Below are 19503 nucleotides of genomic sequence, written 5' to 3'. Positions count from 1 at the left end.
GGGGGTGGGGGAGAGGAAATCAAGGCATTAAAGGTTTCATATGCAGGGAAAAGTCCAATATTATAATATGCATATGTTTGTATTATCACATGCTAAACTAGAACAAGCCTTCAGCAATTTATATATATGTGTGTATATACACACACACATATATATAAACTATACGCATGTAAATAAACATGTATACATACATATATATGAGCTATACATACATGTATATTTAGAAATCAACTATATATAAGACCATTATATATAAAGAAAAATATATGTATGTATATGAGGGAGCCAAAAGAACAAAGCCAAAGCAAAGATGTAATATAAATGCAAAATAAGTATCATACAGCAAAGGAAAAGCACACATCTATTCTCTCAAAACAAGATAGCTGAAGTTAAGTCTTCATAGGGTTGTCATGAGGACTGAATAATACACGGGGAACATACAGAACAGTGCCTTCCACATAATAAGTGCTAAATAAACTGTAGAAAGAGTGAACTCCACAACAAGGAGAATTTGGATGTCATGTGATTGGCAGTTGGCATCCCTCACCTCAGCAGGATCAACGAGGTCATTCCACCAACATCTCAATAATGTAGGCCCACATTTTGAATAACTCAATTTTTAAGATCCCATTTATAGCATTATTGTGAGATTTTACTGCATTCATCACTAATAATAACGTTGTGGCGTTATATAGCACCTCTGCTCATAAGGCTTAAAGAACTATCATACATCTTAATTTATCCTTATTACAGTGGTCAAGTATTTTTTTGCCCCTTTTACAGATAAGGAAATTGAGGGACAGAGATGTCACCCAGCTAGCAGTAACAAGAGGCAGTAAATTCTGATAACAGTTTCTTCTTTATTAACGTGAATGAAGGCTTCTTGTACAACAGTTACTGTGAGGCGCTAAATCGTGCTGGTGGTCTAACAGCTTCCAACATTATTTTACCCAGCTTTGACTTCTAAAAATACATTCCAACCTAATAAATTGAATATTTCAAGTTCAACAATAAGACGACACAGGTAGGGTCCCCTTCAGGACTCATTGGATTCTTACTCAGGAGGCCTAAATCACTTGCACCTTCTTGAATTATATAGGTCTTTTACACTTGGGAAAGAAAGATAATAATCGCTTATCATGGATGAAGTACCCTATTTATAATACACAGACTGCCTGCCTGACACTTTCATATTACACCAGATTTAGAAGGACCCCATAGGGATGTGGTGTCACAGTCTGGTTACTGCAAATTGATATCACTATAATTAAGCATCAGTTTTAAACACATATGCGTGCACACATCTCCTCACAAATGTGGGGGGTGAAAAACTGTTCCAATAAGAAAGGAAGAATGAATGTTCATTTTGCAGCAAGCAATTTTAAAATTTAAGTATTTTTTTAGGCTCGTCCTCGAATACTCTTTCCAAATAAGGTGACTCCCTCACGTGGAAATCCCACAGTACAAATGTTCCAGAATTCTATTCTTTCCCTTTCTGTGACGAGAGACGAAACGGAAGCTTAGATAAATATATAACTGCACCCCTCAGGCTTAGAAACCTCCCTCATTTAAAACTCCAGCGCGAGACCAACACAGGGGCCTAGAGAGCACACTGTAGCAAACGGCTCCATAAATAACCCGCCACACAATACCAAGAAAAATAAACTGTTAACAAGCGCCTAAGGCTTCTAAAGGGCCAAGTGAAAACAGAGCCGCCCAGTCGCCGGCCCTACACCGTGAAATACATTTCACAGATGATCGCGGGCAACCTCTCTGTTTTTGTATTTCACGACGACAAAACTGCGTATCGGGGTACATTTGAGGTACACACGGACCAAGAGTTAGTAGGACAGAGAAATAAAAGGTGACAGAAAAGGAAGCCGGACAGCGAGGCAGGGCGCGGCGCAGGGACAGAGACCGCGAGCTGTTCGCTACCTAACTCCAGCTCACAAACGAGGAAGCGCAGGCAATTCTCTCCACGGATTCCGCGATCCCCTCACTGCAGCCCAACAGACCTCGGCCTTTACTTTAATTGCCATGGCAACGGCACCTCTCCGCCACCGGAAATAAGAACCAGAGCACCTCCCCAAACAGTCCGGGTAGAAATCTAGGGCGGTAAATCCGGAGAGGACAGAAACAGCTGTGCCGCTCATCTGTCGGGGTCTGGAATGGCCAGAGTGGAGAGAGAGGGTACTCTGCTGCACTGACAGGGACTGGATGAGGTCCTAGGTCCTTAGCTAGACTCCCCCCACCCCCCGCTTTCCTCAAACACTCGGATCCCTCGTAGAGAGGGAGGGTGTTTCCAGCGGGCCACCTTGTGTGTGACACAGCGTCTGGCGCCCGCAGGCCCGCGCTTTTCAGATTCCAGCGTTTCCCTCCGGAGAAACTGCTTTAGGAAGACGTTGTTCAGTTCCTTTTATCCCGCAGTGGTGCTCTCCTGAATGTCGAAATGCCGTAGGTATCTACCCTGAGCCAACCCATGGTTGTTTTCTTGGGCCCCTCTATGAGTAAGAAGAGTAGATATTATGTTGTTAAAAATAAAAGTCTGTTATTTTACTACCAAAAAATGGGTTTATTCTAAAACAACAAAGCATTGCAATTCGCTGCACGCAAAACCATAGGTAAGTCCAACAAAAGAGAGAAGTTCTTTTATGGAGGAGGAGGAAGGTGGGAGGGGTTATTTTGACCCAAAGTCTACTGGTGAACAGCCAATTCAGGTTCAAGGTGATGATGACGGTTTCTCGTTGGCTTAGTTGCAGGAGTGGTCTGTATCATGTAGGAGACGCAGTGTACATCTTTCTCTGTTAAAACCTGTAATTAATGATTTTTCGTGTTGAAATTATTCTATTGGGGTCTGTGAGAAGGAAAGCCAGATGTGCGAGGCCGGATAACCCCCCTTGCATGCTTTTGGCTTCTGTAATCTTGCTTGCCCCTTGCATCAGCCAACTGCCCACGTAGCACAGCTGGTGGTGCCCCCCCCCCCCGCCCCAACCTTTTTCCTTGAGCCCCTGCAGTCCCACCCACCTGTGCAGCTGATAGAAAGTTTCAAAGTACTCGGAAGTTAGCCAGTCATAAAAGAAGGCCAGCGCCAGAGCTCGCGCTCAGCTTTTGGAAGTGCCTCCCCTAGGCCGGAACCGGTGCAAGTGCGTGTCGCTTGTCACTTGTGCCAAGTGTTGGCCTGGAAGCCGACAGCCGCACTGGCCTCTTGAGCCACCGTTGTCGAAGGCCAGCGGAGAAGCCACTCATATCGGGCCCCTGCGATGGAAAGGAAGGGGGAGCCGCAGGTGGTTTCACTGGACCCCGACCCTCGCTGGGCCCGACAATAGTCAGCCACCGCTGCGCTCAAACGGACTCCAGGTGGAACAAAAAGGCCTGTTCCAGGACGTCGGATCGGTAAGTGTCCCCAGGGACTTCAGACTGAGTTCAGGCCAGCCCCTGAAGCAGAAGGGGAACTTGATCACCCCGCATAGAACAGGGAAGCCCTGGGTGGAAGTGTACAATCTGTTTGAATGTATGTGTGAGTGCCCGTGATCCACGGTTTTGGCTACGGAGCCTGAGTGTGTCCTACCGTGCCATTCTGTGAAGACCTCATAAATGACTGGAGGCAGAATCAGGTCCACAGGGGCCTGATCCAAGTCAGGTGTTTATACTGACCTGCCAATGTTAAGAGGCATCTAATACCCGTGAGGGGAGCAGCCAGGTGAAGGAAACAACCTCTTCCCTCATATTTGTCCTGCTACACCATACGTTGGGAGGGACCCATTTAGGATACCAGGATGGGGGAAAATTCCTCAAAACCAACTGTTCTGGATTGTATGATTAAGAATTTTAAAAAGGGATTTTCAGGTGACTATGGGGTCAAATTGACACCCCACCCCATCCCCGGGAAATTACGCACGCTCTGTGAATCAGAATGGCCTATGTTCAGTGTAAGCTGGCCCCCTGAGGGCACCCTAGATGTCCCCACAATCTGAGCTGTTTATAAGGTAATTACAGGGGACCCTGGCCATCCGAATCAATTCCCATTCATTGACCAATGGCTGGAAATAGCCCAGGTCAAACCTCTTTGGATCCGGTTCTGCATTAATAGTAAGGGACAATGTAAGGTCTTAGTGGCGCAGGCTGAAAGAAGACTTTGCAGGAAAAAAAAACCCCACCCCCCATCCTCCAAGAAAATTCAGAAGTCCTTCCATTTCTACCACCATATGCCCCCAGGGCCCCATCAATCAAGGGAGGGGAACCTCACCTGCCTGACAGTCACCCCCTGTCAGTCTTGCTTCTGCCAGGAGCCAGTCTGCTTCAACCAGGGATACCTGAACTGGTAGGGACACCTTAGGTCTGCAGCTCCAGGTCCAAGGCCCCAACGGCAATGCAGATGCCATTGCAGGAGACTAGGGGTCCCCAGAGAATAGGCTGCAATGGGACCCTACAAGTGGGGGGGATCAGTTTTCTGCTACCAACTGGTCTGTACTACTGACCTCCTCAACTGGGGACACCACATGCTGCCCTACTCTGAGAAGCCACAGGCAATGATAGATCTCCTAGAATCTATATTCCAGACTTACCACCCTGCCTGAGTCAACTGTAAGCAACTTCTGCTCACCCTCTTCAACACAGAAGAGCCGAAAAATTGTCACTGAAACCAGAAAATAGCTCCAGTCTCAGGTACCAGATGGACAACTAGACATCTGAGATGGACATCCCAGCTTGGTCAGCCTCAGCTGACCAGATCGGACTGGCAGGAGCAGACTCTGATTATCAAAGACCAGGCTCTGTCCAACTGGGCCCCCATGAGCCCATGGTCAAAATGAAGGTAGGGGACCAGACAATAGACTTCATCATCAACACTGGAGCTGAACACTCTGTGGTGACAAGGTGGCACCTCTATTGGGTCGAGAAGTCACCATTATAGGAGCCACTGGGATGCAAACCCGGAGGCTATTTTGTGGTCCCCAACAATGCCAGCTGGAAGGTCACCAAATAGTTCATGAGTTCCTGTATCTACCCAACTTCCTGGTTTCATTGTTAGGTAGAGACCTCCTAGCCAAGATGGGCGCAAAAATAGCCTTCATTTTGGATGGACAGATGCAATTGCACCTAAATGAAAAGGCCCAACCCATGACTTTGTCCCTGACGATACCATGGGAAGAATGTACTGGTCAAAAAACCACCCCGATATTAATTGACCTAATCCCTGGGGCCCAACCTGTCAAAATACGCCAATAAATGGTCCCACGGAAGACACGTCTGGGGATCCAGACACACTTGGACAGGCTACTCAAATGGGACTTCTAAAACGATGCCAGTCCCCATGGAATACTCCCTTGCTGCTGGTGAAAAAGCCTGAGACAAATGATTACCGCCCTGTACAGGATCTAAGAGCCATTAAAGAAGCAGTCATCAGCCTGCATTCAGGGTTGCCTAACCCATACACTCTACTAAAACTCATACCCTCTAAGGCAGGATGGTTCACATGTCTAGATTTAAAGGACGCCTTCTGTCTCCAGCTAGCACCTAACAGCCAATCCCTATTTGCTTTTGAATGGGAAAACCCTACCACAGGGGCAAAAGAACAATTCACTTGGACTAGATTGCCACAAGGATTCAAAAATTCACCAACCATATTCAGTGGGACGCTGGCATCTGATTTAGCCAGGTTTCTGAGACAGGACCCAGGATGTGTCCTCCTCCAATATGTGAATGATCTCCTGCTAGCCAGTCCCACACGGACCCAATGCTGGGAGGGAACTGGGGCCCTTCTCAGGCTACTAGCAGAGGCAGGATACCAGGTGTCAAAGAAAAAGGTATAGATTTGCCAACAGGAAATTAAATATTTGGGCTTCAAAATTACCCAAGGCAAACGAATGCTGGGAGCCGAAAGGAAACAGGAAGTCTGTGCCATTCTGGTTCCCACTACCTGCGGGCAGGTCCGCTCCCAGTTTCTGGGAGCAGAAGGATTCCGTCAGATATGGATCCTAGGCTTCTCAGAGTTGGCCAGACCTCTATACGAGACATTAAAGGCGTAAGGAAGGGGGGCGCCTGGGTGGCTCAATTGGGCATCTGACTTCGACTCAGGTTATGATCTCACGATCCATGGTTTCGAGCCCTGCATCTGGGCCTGTGCTGACAGCTCGGAGCCTGGAGCCCTTTTCAGCTTCTGGGTCTCCCTCTCTCTCTGCCCCTCCCCAACTCACGCTCTGTCTCAGTCTCTCTCAAAAGTAAATAAAAAAACTTAAAGGAGTAAGAAAGGTCATCCCTTTTCTGGGGCCCTAATCTTTTTTTTTTTCTTTCAGTATATGAAATTTATTGTCAAATTGGTTTCCATACAACACCCAGTGCTCATCCCAAAAGGTGCCCTCCTCAATACCCATCACCCACCCTCCCTGCCCTCCCATCCCCCATCAACCCTCAGTTTGTTCTCAGTTTTTAAGAGTCTCTTAAGCTTTGGCTCTCTCCCACTCTAACCTCTTTTTTTTTTTTTTCTTCCCCTCCCCCATGGGTTTCTGTTAAGTTTCTCAGGATCCACATAAGAGTGAAACCATATGGTATCTGTCTTTCTCTGTATGGCTTATTTCACTTAGCATCACACTCTCCAGTTCCATCCACGTTCCTACAAAGGGCCATATTTCATTCTTTCTCATTGCCACGTAGTACTCCATTGTGTATATAAACCACAATTTCTTTATCCATTCATCAGTTATCCATTCATCAGTTTAGGCTCTTTCCATAATTTGGCTATTGTTGAGAGTGCTGCTATAAACATTGGGGTACAAGTGCCCCTATGCATCAGTACTCCTGTATCGCTTGGGTAAATTCCTAGCAGTGCTATTGCTGGGTCATAGGGTAGGTCTATTTTTAATTTTTTGAGGAATCTCCACACTGTTTTCCAGAGTGTCTGGGGCCCTAATCAAGAAAAGGCATTCACAACCATAAAAACAATGGGGTGGCCTTGCAGGTTCTAATCCAGGAATTTGGACCTTGGCAGAAACCAGTGGCATACCTTTCAAAACAGATTGACTCAGTTGCAGCAGGATGGCCACCTTGTTTTAGGGTTCCGGCAGCCACCACACTTTTAATCAAGGAAGCAGACAAACTCAGGTTGGGGCAAAATCTAAATGTTAAAGTTCCCCATCCAGTTATTAATTACCCTGATGGATGCCAGGGGGCAACACTGGTTAGTTAACTCATGCTCGGATGACACAATATCAGGGACTACTATGTGAAAACCCATGAGTAAAATTAGAAGACATAAAAACCCTAAATCCTACCACTTTCTTGCCCACTGTGGCAGGGCCCCAAGCGCATGATTGCCTAGAGGTACTTGATGAGGTCTATTCTAGCTGACCCAATCTATCAGACAGTCCCTTACAAATCCTGAACTCATCCTGTTTACGGACAGCAGAAGCTTCATCTCTGATTTTGAGGTCATAGAGGCAAAGCCCCTTCCACAAGGTTGGTCAGCCCCAAGAGCAGAACTGTGGGCCCTAATGAGAGCACTAGAACTCAGTAAAGACAAACAGGCCAACGTATATACTGACTTGCACTATGCCTTCACCACTCTACATATACATGGGGCTCTATACAAGGAAAGAGGAGTTTTGACTGCAGGAGAAAAAGAAAAAATTGGGAAGAAATCCTAAAACTATTGAGGGCAGCCTGGGAACAAGGGAGATAGCAGTCATCCACTGCAAAGGACACCAACAAGAAAAAGACTCAGTGTCGGAAGATAACCAACAGGCAGATGCTGCAGCTAAACAAACAGCGGGAGAACAAACAACACTCTCAAAAATCATGGTGGTCCTAGAACTGCCAACTTCCCCAAGGTACACAATCCAAGAAACAAAATGGGTACAACAGGAAAAAGGAAGCCAGACCAAAAAAGGATGGTGCATACTTCCAGACCAAATGGTCCATATACTGGAGCAACTAGCCCACCAGGTGGGTCTCCAACAGCATGAGCTAGCTCATCCACGTAGGAAAAACTGCCCTTGAAACCTTATTGAGCTGATACTGTGTAATTGCTTGGCTCCCGTCCCTCTGTGCCTCAGTCTCTCAAGGTGCCTCCTCTGCACTCAAAATAACACCAAATAAGGCCCTACTGAGCCCATGGGAATCCAACACTGGTCAGGCACCCTTCGAAGATTTGGAGGTAGATACTGAAATAAGACCCAGTGGAGTATACAAATTTCTTCTGGTATTCCTTTGGATGGCGAAGAACCCTAGCTATCGCGTTCCTCCCTTTGATGTCCCTGTCCAGCAGAAAGGAACCAGAACGGTCTTTGCCCCTCTTCCCATGGCAGCAAGGGGTTCCCCAGCCCCCACAAACTGAATTTCTCTAAGAGTGCTACAGCAGCTTAAGAATCAAGAGGGGGGAGTGAGAAGGAAAGCCGACAAGAGCACATAAAGAAGGCTAGCCAGATGTCCATGGCCGGATACCCCCCCTTGCATGCTTTTGGTTTCTGTAATCTTGCTTGCCTCTTGCATCAGCCAACTGCCCACATAGCACAATCGATAGTGCCCCTCCCCCACCCCCTGTTTTTCCTTGAGCCCCCTGCATTCCTGCCCACCCGTGCAGCTGATAGAAAGTTTCCAAGTACCCAGAAGCTAGCCAGGCATAAAAGAAGGCCAGTGCCAGGGCTCAGGGCTCAACCCTTGAAGGTGACTACATTGGGCTGGCATCAGTGCGAAATAAACAGTCTTTTCTGATTCTCCCGAGTGTATGTCACTTGTCTCTTTCTGTGTGCTGATTATTTGCTGTAACACTGTAGTTGACAGTTCTTCCTATAACCAATGTTCAGGGTTTGAGTACCCCTTGTAGCCTCCCCTTCTGTCCTCTGTATTCAACTCTAGTGGGCTTTCCCTTTATTAATTTTCACATTTCTTCCTTTTGGTCAAGATCCTTCTCCAAAGTCATCGCTGATCAAGAGTCAGGTTTTTTGGGGTGCCTGGGTGGCTCAGTTGGTTAAACATCTGACTTCAACTCAGGTCATGATCTCACAGTTCGTGGGTTCAAGGTCCATGTCGGGCTCTGTGCTGACAGCTCAGAGCTTTGAGCCTGCTTTTGGATTCTGTGTCTCCTCTCTCTGCCCCTCCCCTGCTCACACTTTGTCTCTCTCTCTCAAGAATAAATAAACATTTAAAAATTTTTAAAAAGGGGCGCCTGGGTGGCTCAGTTGGTTGGGCGTCCGACTTCAGCTCAGGTCATGATCTCACCGTCCATGAGTCTGAGCTCCGCATCGGGCTCTGTGCTGACAGCTCGGGGCCTGGAGCCTGCTTCGGATTCTGTGTCTCCCTCTCTCTCCACCCCTCCCCCATTCACGCTCTGTCTCTCTATCAAAAAATGAATAAACGTTAAAAAAAATTAAAAAGAGGTTTTCTTAATTCGCTGGCCTTTTGACCCTTAGTGCCAGGAAAGATCTTTCCTGGGTGATGTCACACTCTGGAGGGGAATTATATAGATTGGAAACCTATTGAGGTCAAATTTGAGTGACAGGGAGGGGTAGTAGGGAGCATTCTCAGGCAATTACCGTCTGTAGTCCATACTTATCAAGATTGTAAGCACTGGAGATAATCTTATTGGGTACATTGTTTTCACAAAGATTTGATAGGCGGTAAGTACAGAATCAAAATGACAATGCCAAATTGTGTGATGGTTCTAAACCAGGATACTCGATCTGAAAGTAGGCAACCAGAAATATTTATTGGCACTTGTTCCAACATAGGGGAGAAGAGTTCCCCATACGGAGGCAAACCCAGAGACATATATACCTCCTGAAAGTCCCTACTCAAAGTGGTTATGAAAGCAGAATGGTGATTACTGCAAGAGCACATGAAAGAATTAACCTAATGCATTTGGGGAGATACAGTGCAGGTGTAAACGTGAAACAATAGCTGGTGGCAAAACAGCAAAACTTTAAAGACCTTTAAAAAGTATTATTATCTCAGAAGAACTGTTGGAACCAAATGTGTTATTAATAATACAGTCAAGTTGAAAATTCAGAAGCCATGAATTTTGGACAAGAATCCAGAGTCAGTTAATAGTCCCGATGGAAAAGAGTTTCTTTTGTGAATCCTGAATCTTCTAACAGGCCTGGTCCAGACATTTTGGGAAAACTGTCACATCGGATGTTGTCTACTTCAATTCCAGGAAATCTTTCTGATCATATGGTATGCAAGTCCAGTCAGGGTTTGATGCTTCCTTTAGATGTATCACATGAATCCAAGAGTCCATTCCCTCAGGTTTGGCAGCTCAAGGGTTGGCTAATACTCTCTGATAGGGGTCCTTTCCAGCAAGGTTGAAGAGAGTCTTTCTGGAGCTGTTTTTTTCCAGTAGATGAAATCTCCAAGCTGCAAGGTGTGATGCTTAAGTTTCTCATCTCCTGGGAGTGAGTGCACTGTGAAAAGATTGCTGTACCAAAGCATGGTTAGTTTTAATAGAAACAGACTTTACGATATTGAAGTATATCTCCTTTTGTCAACTGTGGATCAAAAGAATCATGAGCCAAGTGCATTGGATGTTCTGTGACTATCTGAAAGGGTGAAAGTCTATGAGTTCCCCAGGGAGTGAGTCTGAACTTTAGAAGGAACAAAGGCAGTGGTTTAGGCCAAAGTATTTAAAGGATTTCTACAAATTTTTCCAGTTGAGTCTTAATAGTGCCATTAGTGTGTCTCACTAAGCTTGAGGATTGATGATGGTATGCACAATAAAAGTGGTGTAAAACTGACCACACAACACAGACTTGTTGAAGTACCTAAATGATAAAATGGGTTCCCTAATCGCTCTGAAGTTCAACAGGGGTTCCCCAGGTAGGGATAATTTTTTTCTAACAGAATTTTGGCCAGAGAAGAGTCAGTGGCCAGTCTACAAAGGAAAATTTTAGTCCAGTGCGAAAACATACAAACCATGACTAAAGCATATTTATAGCCATGAGATGGGGAAGCTGTATGAAATCCATTTGTGAAAATTGAATGGCCTGTGAAGTAATTTAAAGTGTTCGAGAGCCATGCAAACAGGTTTCCCTGCATTGTGTTTTAGACAGGTGAGACAAGTGAGGGTAGGCACTTTTTGTGACCTTATTGGTATATCCCCACCAATATTGGTTCATTAACACTACTATTTCATTAGTAGACCAATGATTTCATGTGTGCACAGTGGTAAGTAGTGGAAACTTTAGGATTTCTGGTAAGGTCAGGTTGCTAATTGGTCCAGGCCAGAGTTTTCTCTTTTTATCAAACCAAGAATTATTAGATTTCCAATTGTTTTCCTTTTCTGGGGCCCACTGTTGGATATCTTTGGTCAGTTTTTCAAAATTATCATTTAAGAGAACGTCCCTTTGGACCATGACAGAGGTTTGACTATTGGTTTCCTTGAGAGCAGCATTTTTGGCAGAAATGTCAGCAAGGTGGCTTCCTTTGGCCTCCAGGGAGTCAAGTTTAGAATGCCCAGGACCTTAATAGAGAAGCCAACAAAAGTATGGCATCTAATAAATTTCAGACATAGGAACCATTTTTAATTTTATCCCTATTGGAGGTAAGGCAACCTTGTTTCCGTAACCTTCCAAAGTCATTAGCTACTCTGATGGCATACGGGCTATTGGTATAAATATTTGCAATTCTACCCTTGGCTAAGGTACAAGCTCGAGTAAGGGTGTATAACAGCCTGTCGGGCCAAAGTAACCAGAGGTAAAGGTGCTAACTCAGTGACTTTGAGGGAGTTGCAATAACAATACCCGGCATACTTACCATTTTCATCCTTTAAATAAGAACCATCAGGAAACCATGAAAAGTCTGTATTGGTTAGGGGAGTTTCCTATAAATTGTCACACGGAGTCAGAAGATGATCTGTCAGCATTCAGCAATCGTGAGGGGTCTTGTCAGTGAAGGAGGGGAGAATAGCAAGATTAAAGTTACTACAGTGAGAAAATTCTATACAGAGCAGTCACAGGAGGATTTCATAGGAGATGAGATGACTAAAAAGTGTTGAGTGTAATGAAAATTAAGGAGGGCTTCTTGTGCATGGGGCACAAAGATGATTAAAGGGGAATCCCTATTCCTTCAGTGGCTTTAACCAAAAGGCAGTGGCAGGAATGGCTCTGAGGCAAGGAAGATAGCCCTGTGCTACAGGGTCTACTTGTTAGCTATAATACCCTTTGAGTTGGTGAGGGTCTCCATGTTTTAGGGTGAATAAGGGTATTCCCTTCACTCTCATACACAAAATGGAAAAAGGGAAGTTGATAATAGGATGTCTGAAGGCAGGGGCTTTATTACACTTTTCTTTAAAGTCCCCAAAACTTGTCTTCCCAATCTTTCCAAATAAGAGGATCAAATTTGTCATTTTTTAGTAAAGCATATAGAGAGTGAGTCATAAGAAGAGTTTGGGGTCCAATTTCAACAGCAACCAGCCTGTCCAAGAAAGTCTCATAATTGGTGCTTTGTTTTAGGTTTGGGGAAGTTCAGGGTGCCCTGAAGACCTCCTGGATCCAAATGTAGTCCTTAATTTCAGGATCAGGTGTCCTAAGTATCAAACCTGGGTTTGAGCAAACTAAGGTTTGTGAAAAGTAAGAATGACTGTCTGTGTAACCCTGGAGCATAACTGTCTAGGTGTATTACCATTCTTCCCAAGTGGAAGCAAAAATATCTTTATCAACTAGAATACTAAAAAAATGCACTGCAAAGCTGAATAACAGTAAAAACTTTGCTTTCAGTGGGAATAGATGTGAACAGCATATGGGGGTTAGGAAAAACAGGGTGCTGAGGAATAACAGTGTTATTTATTGCTCAGAGGTCCTGAACAAACCTGTATGCTTGGACATTGGGTTTTCTCACAGGTAAACTAAGAGTATTGCAGGGAACTAGTGCAAGGGATAATAAGGCACTGAACCTTGTAATCTTACAGACTTGATGCCTTGGAAGACTGTAGGGTATTGATTAATTCTGGGGAAAGGTTTTGAGAGATCTGTTTGAATCTTGATGGGAGGTGCAATGTAGATTCTACCAATACCAGTTGAAGATTTTGCCCATAAAGAGGATGGTAGCTGATCCACTAGGGATGAGTGATCATTGTCCCCAGACTCAGCTATAGTGCCATCAGAAATGGAGCAAATTAAAGATGTCAAAGGGTCATTTAATTTGATTGGCTATTTTGGTTACTACTCCAACAAATTTTAGAATTATTTCCCCCTTTTGGGAGAAAGAAATTCCAGCGTAATATTTTTCTAAGAAATCTCAGCCCAATAAATGAATAGGGGCAGAGGAAATAAGAAAAGGGTCGGTAGCTCTAAAGCACCTAAACAAAAGGAAATAGGTTCAGAGACAAGAACCTGTTGAGGTTTATTAAAGACCCCCACTGTTTGAACTGCTTTAGTACCTGGAGGCAGGGGCTGTTTCATGGCAGTGGAGTTAACCATTGAGAGTATAGCTCCAACATCAATAAGGGTAGAGAGATCCATTCCTAATCTGGAGAGTGGTTTCTCCAAGTTGATTAAGAGGGAGGATTGGAAAAAGCCCCATTGAGCCTTGGAGCCCCACCGAGAATTAGGAGGACATTGGAAAGTCTGGCTAAAGGCGTGAAGGCACCTGGAGCCCTTCAGTTTGTAACAGTCTTTTTTCCAGTATGTATGGTGTAAGAAAGTGTTCCAGCTTCATTTTTTTTGCATGTAGCTCTCCAGCACCACTTATTGAAGACACTGTCTTTTTCCCATTGCATATTCTTGCCTCTTTTGTCAAAGATTAATTGACCATAAAATCATGGACTTGTTTCTGGGCTTTCTATCCTATTCCATTGATCTGTGTGTCTATTTTTTTGTGTCAGTGCCACACTGTTTTGATTATTACAGCTTTGCAATATAACTTGAAATCTGGAACTGTGATACCTGCAGCTTTTGACAATCCATTTTCTTAATGGTGTCCTTCAATAAGCAGAAGATTAAAATTTAGATAAAGTCTAATTTGTCATTTTTTTCTCTTTTATGGGTATTGTTTTTGTTTCTTACCTGAAATTTTATCTACCCCAGTTGTAACAATATTCTCATATGCTTCCTTTAGAAACTTTGCCTTTTCCACATATCTCTATGTTATATCTCAAATCAATTTTTGTATATAGTATAAGGTAGAAGTCAAGGTTGTTTGGTTTATTTTTCCATATGGTATTCCAGAACAATTTGGAAAGATTTCTCTTTTGTCATTCAATTGCTTTGGCACCTTTATGGTTCCATTTCTGGACTTTCTATTCTCTTCATTTTATCTGTTCTTATGCCCAAACCACACTGAATTCAGAACCACTTTATAGTAAGTCTAGTTAGTGTATGTACTCCAACTTTATTCTTTTTCAAGAATATTTTGGCTGTTATAAGTCCTTTGCCTTTGTGTAAAGATTTTGAATTTGGTTTTCCAATAGGAAAATAAATGTTTGCTGGGATTGACAGGAAATGCAATGTATGTAAAGATCAACTCGGGAGAATTAACATTTTTAAAGTTATCAAGACTTCAAATCCATAAACTTGCTCCTAGTTAGATCTTTCTTTTCTCTAAGCAACATTTTGTAGTCTTCACTGTAGAAATCTTGAGTGTCTTCTGTTAAACTTATTTTACGTAGTTTTTTTAAGAATTGTTATTTATTTTTTAAATTTATATCTAAGTTAGCATATAGTGCAACAATGATTTCAGAAGCAGATTCCTTGATGCCCCTTACCCATTTAGCCCATCCCCCCTCCCACAACTCCTCCAGTAACCCTGTTTGTTCTCCATATTTAAGAGCCTCTTATGTTTTTGTCCCCCTCCCTGTTTTTATATTATTTTTAAAAATTATCATTTTTTAATGTTTATTTATTTTTGAGAGAGAGATAGACACAGAGTGTGCATGGGAGAGGGGCAGAGAGAGAGGGAGACACAGAATCTGAACCAGGCTCCAGGCCCTAAGCTGTCAGCACAGAGCTGACATGGGACTCGAAGTCATGAACCGCGAGATCATGACCTGAGCCGAAGTTGAATACTTAACCGACTGAACCACCCAGGCGCCCCTTATTTTATGTAGTTTTTAAATGTGATTGTATATGGAAAAATTTAAGCTTCAGCTTCCAGGTGTTTCTAGCTATAACATAGAAATGTAATTTATTTTTGTATATTCACCTTATGATCTGCACCTTTGCTAAATAGTTCTAATTGCTGTTTTATAAATTCCTTAGGATTTTCCATGTTCGTGACACATCACTGGCAGATTATCAGTTTTACTTTTTCCTTTCCAACACTTACACATTTCCTTTCTTTTTTAGAGCTTTGTTAAATAGAAGTGGTGGGAGGGCACATCTTATCTTATAGTCCTAATCTTAGAATAAGTGTTCAGTACTGAGTACAATATATGTAGGTTTTTCATAGGAATATTTCCCTTTCTACTCCAAGTGTGCTGAGTTTTTGTTTTATCATGAATGGGTGTATTCTTTGTGCAACTACTAATATGACCTCCCTTATTCTCTTTTTGAAAACATTAATTGATTTTAAAATATCAAAACAATTTACATTCTTGGTATAAGCCCCTCTTGGACATATGTTTTGTTGCTTTCATATGTTGCTGAATTGGATTTGTTAATCTTTTGCTAAGGATTTTTGATTCCATGTTCATGAAAATGGATTAAGGACCTAAATATGAAATATATTGGTCAGTAATTTTTTAACAATTCTTTTACCATATTTTGGTATCAGGTTAGGTAGTATCAATGTTGTGAGGATTGAATGAGTTGGAATACGTGTATGTGTGTGTGTGTGTGTGTACACTTAAGATTGTGTGTGTGTGTATGTACACTTTAAATCTATTCTGATATTCTCTACTTTTCACTGTAGTCTTTACTGCACTTAGATTTAAAGCTACTATTTTGGAATTACACTATTCCAGTTGAAAACTGTTCTGTTCAGGAATTTTTCTTTTTTGCCCTAGGGAAAAAAAAATCTTTTAAGAAATGGGATCCTGGTGATCAAAATGATTTGAGAGTACCCTTCGCCCTGACTTCTAGGACCCCAGCTGGTTTTATGTTTAAAAACTGTGGTCCTTTGGGCTCTGGGCTGATGGCTTGGAGCCTGGAGCCTGCTTCTGATTCTGTGTCTCCCTCTCTCTCTGACCTTCCCCCATTCATGCTCTGTCTCTCTCTCTGTCTCAAAAATAAATAAACGTTAAAAAAAAAATTAAAAAAAACAAACAAACTGTGGTCTTTCCTTAAGTACCTTTCTAACTAAATGGAATGACTTAACAACAGTAATTAAGAACTTCAATGGCCATTATGGGAAACTTTCTATCTCTCCAAAATTACTTTTCTCATAACTGAATTGGACAGCCATCACTCTAAAATTGTCAAAACTGGGGGTGCCTGGGTAGCTCAGTCAGTTAACCATCTGACTGTTGATTTCAGCTCAGGTCATGATCTCAGAGTACATAGGATTGAGACCCGTGTCAGCTCTATGCTGACAGCATGGAGCCTGCTTAGGATTCTCTCTCTCTCTCTCTCTCTCTCTCTCTCTCTCTCCCTCCCTCCCTCCCTCCCTCCCTCCCCCCCCTTTTCGTGCCCCCCCCCCGCTGCTCATGCTCTCTTTCTCTTTCAAAAACAAATAAATAAACACTTAAAGAATAAATAAAATTGTCAAAACTGAATGGGGGGGCGCATGGGTGGCTCAGTCTGTTGAGTGTCCAACTCTTGATTTCAGCTCAGGTCATGATCCCAGGATTGTGGGATTGAGCCCCTCATTGGGATCCACCTGAGTGTGGAAACTGTTTAAGGTTCTCTCTCTTCCCTGACCGCCCCCCCCCCGCCTCTTGCATGTCTGTGCTCTTTCTATATCTAAAATTAAAATAAATAAAAACTGAATGGGATACCTGTTTTGATTAGTATTTTGAAGCTTCTGAAAGTTATTGGGAATCTAAAATTGCCTCTCTGCAAAATACAGTTTCTAAATGAGGCAAACAAACAATTAAAGAGAGAAACAAAGGCTTCTAAAGCCTCTTTTCTGCCTTCCCCATCTTCTTTGACCCTGAACATGTGGCAGCTGTCCTGTGCTCAGGTTCCACCTCTGCTGCCATTTTTCTTTCACCATCCCCACCTCATCTATTGTTCCCCCATGGTAATCCTTTTGCCAAACTTCCCTTTTCCTCTGAACCTTCCCACCCCCTACTCTCTGGGACCTATTAAAACCTTCCCCTTTATTTATTAAAAAAAAAAATTTTTTTTTTAGTTTATTTATTTGGAGAGAGAGCAAGCCTGAGGGTGGGGGGCAACTCTAGGTTAATGTAAGCTTAGGCTGAACTAAGCTATTATATTTGTTAGGTTAGGTGTATTAATTGCATTTTCAACTTGAGATACATTCAACTTAGATGGGTTTATCAGGGCATAACCTACTATAAGTCAAGAAAGGTTTATATATATGTATAGAGAGAGAATGATTAAAACAAATAGGACAAAATGTAAATAAGTGACAAGTCTGGGTAAAGGATAACAAGAACTCTTCTTCCTAGACTTTTTTTTGTTTAAAATTAGGTAAAAATTAAAAGTTACCCGCAAAAACCTCATCAAATTGTTTTTAAACACACACACGCACACCAATGGGTGGATTAAACAGTAAATTAGACACAATTGAAGAAAGAATTAGACAACTGAAAGAAAGATCTGAAGAAATTGCCCAAATTCACTATACAGGCAAGAAATCTAAGAAATAAGAGTTTAGAGATATGGGAAATGGAACTAGAAAGTCTAAAATTACTTCTAGATGAAGTCTATAAAGGAAGAGTGAAGGAAAGTCAATATTTGAAGAGATTATGGTTTAGATTTTTCCAGAACTCTTAAGACATAGATCCATACAAGAGACTACCTTAGAGATAAGACTGTCAATATGACATCTTTTAGGAACCTGTATTTAACTACCTTAAACAGGATTGAAGAATCATAAACAATTAAAGGACTTAAATATTTGAGATTGAAGCTTTAAGTTCAAAATAAATACAGTGAATTAAATCATTATATAACTCTTTTGTGCCCATCACTGCGTCAGGCTTTGGGGATTCAAATATGAACAGATATTGTGTTTGCTAGGAATTTTAATTTTTGAGAAAGATAGTTTAACAAGAATGTTTAACCTACCAGTTACCAGAGAGGTGCTAGTACAGGGAGAAAAGACAAACATAGAAATGGACTATTTCAACATGATAAGCTTAGTGAGAGGAACTGCTATAGTGCTGTAGAGTAGAAAGGTCCTTAATGCAAAGTGGACAGTGTCAGGGAAAACTTAGAGATGATTGTGCTAGAATCTCGGGAAGGGTAGACATCAATGTGTCATTAAGTTTTATGCTGTAACATATAATACATACAAAAATATTAAAAGATTACCCACTTTCCATATTTAATTCTGGTAAACCTATTTGGCCCCTTTCAATAGATTTTAAAAGGATTAAACTTATGTCCTTTATATGTACGTATGTGTGGTAATACACACATATGTATATATAAGTTTCTCACAAGCAGAAATAGTAATGAATATTTTATTAATGTTCATTTCTGAGAATACTCATTTAAGAATGAAGTTATGGCGTTTCTCACTTTATTTAGCTCAATAACGATCTCATCTCTATTTATCTTCTGGGATCAATATTCCCGTATATATCCTTTTACTTCTGTAAGAATTCTTTAGCTAATTCACTATTAATCTTTTAATAAGGAAGATGTTGACACACACACACAAATATGTTGCCCAATAACTGGTTATGGTTTTGACCCGTTATTCATGAAGGATACAGAATTAATCATTTATTTAGGTGCTCTCACATGGTGACCATATTTCTACATGTAATAGAGTAATATTTCCCTCTGCTCACCCATATGTGATAGTGAATTATTGTATCACCACCATGAATGTTGAACACAAAAGAACACAGGCCTGAATGAAAGGAATAATATAAAAAGGATATAGGAGATTCTTCTCCCTTCTTTTCTCATTCTCATATATAGAATAGAAAATAAATCATTTCACATATATCAATTTACACCAAAGGAGTCACATGGGATGTGAATTTGGCCAATGCCTTTCATCAAAAGATTTCTAAGCATCTCATAAGCATACTCAATAATCCTTTAAATGCTCTTGCAATATTATCATCACGTTATAGTGAGAAGTAAATGGAAGCACTGGCATAGTAAGTGATATTTTTATCTTCCATTCAGAAATTTCCTACTAGTTTACAGGCCAGTATTATTATCAACTTTATGAAGCTTAGTGAGATTATGTGATTTGCCCAAACTTAGGGGAGGAATTTGGCATACCATCAAGGCTCTCTGAGTCTTATCTGCTTTACTAAGTTTATCTCTCTCCCCACACATACAATCTCTCAGTTCTGCTACTCAAAATGATATTTAGTGTTTTAAAGAGAAGCTCAGAGCATGTAATTTTGTGTTTATGAGGTGTCATTCCTGGTTCTTAATTAGAAATCAAATGAAAGTTCATATTTTCTAGAGTAATTTCTTTAATATTGTC

General features: G+C 42.0%; 2 protein-coding genes across 4 annotated transcripts in view; one reads left to right on the top strand and one right to left on the bottom strand.

Annotated features, from left to right (window-relative positions):
- EFCAB7 (EF-hand calcium binding domain 7) overlaps nt 1-2454 on the bottom strand; it is a 48030-nt gene extending 45576 nt beyond the window's left edge. For all 3 annotated transcript variants that reach the window (XM_007089852.3, XM_042997439.1, XM_042997440.1), the window contains exon 1: nt 1936-2454. The gene's annotated coding sequence lies outside the window, so the exon portion shown is untranslated. The remainder of the gene's footprint in view (nt 1-1935) is intronic.
- A 276-nt stretch (nt 2455-2730) lies between these two features.
- The window catches only part of LOC102962459 (integrin subunit beta 3 binding protein), a 68042-nt gene continuing 51269 nt past the window's right edge, over nt 2731-19503 (top strand). The window contains exons 1-2 of the mRNA XM_042993850.1: nt 2731-2775; nt 3128-3393. Of these exons, the coding sequence (XP_042849784.1) occupies nt 2731-2775; nt 3128-3393 (311 nt within the window). The remainder of the gene's footprint in view (nt 2776-3127; nt 3394-19503) is intronic.

The sequence above is a fragment of the Panthera tigris genome, chromosome C1, assembly GCF_018350195.1.
Source record: "Panthera tigris isolate Pti1 chromosome C1, P.tigris_Pti1_mat1.1, whole genome shotgun sequence".
Taxonomy (NCBI): domain Eukaryota; kingdom Metazoa; phylum Chordata; class Mammalia; order Carnivora; family Felidae; genus Panthera; species Panthera tigris.
This window is presented reverse-complemented; position numbering and strand designations above follow the sequence as displayed.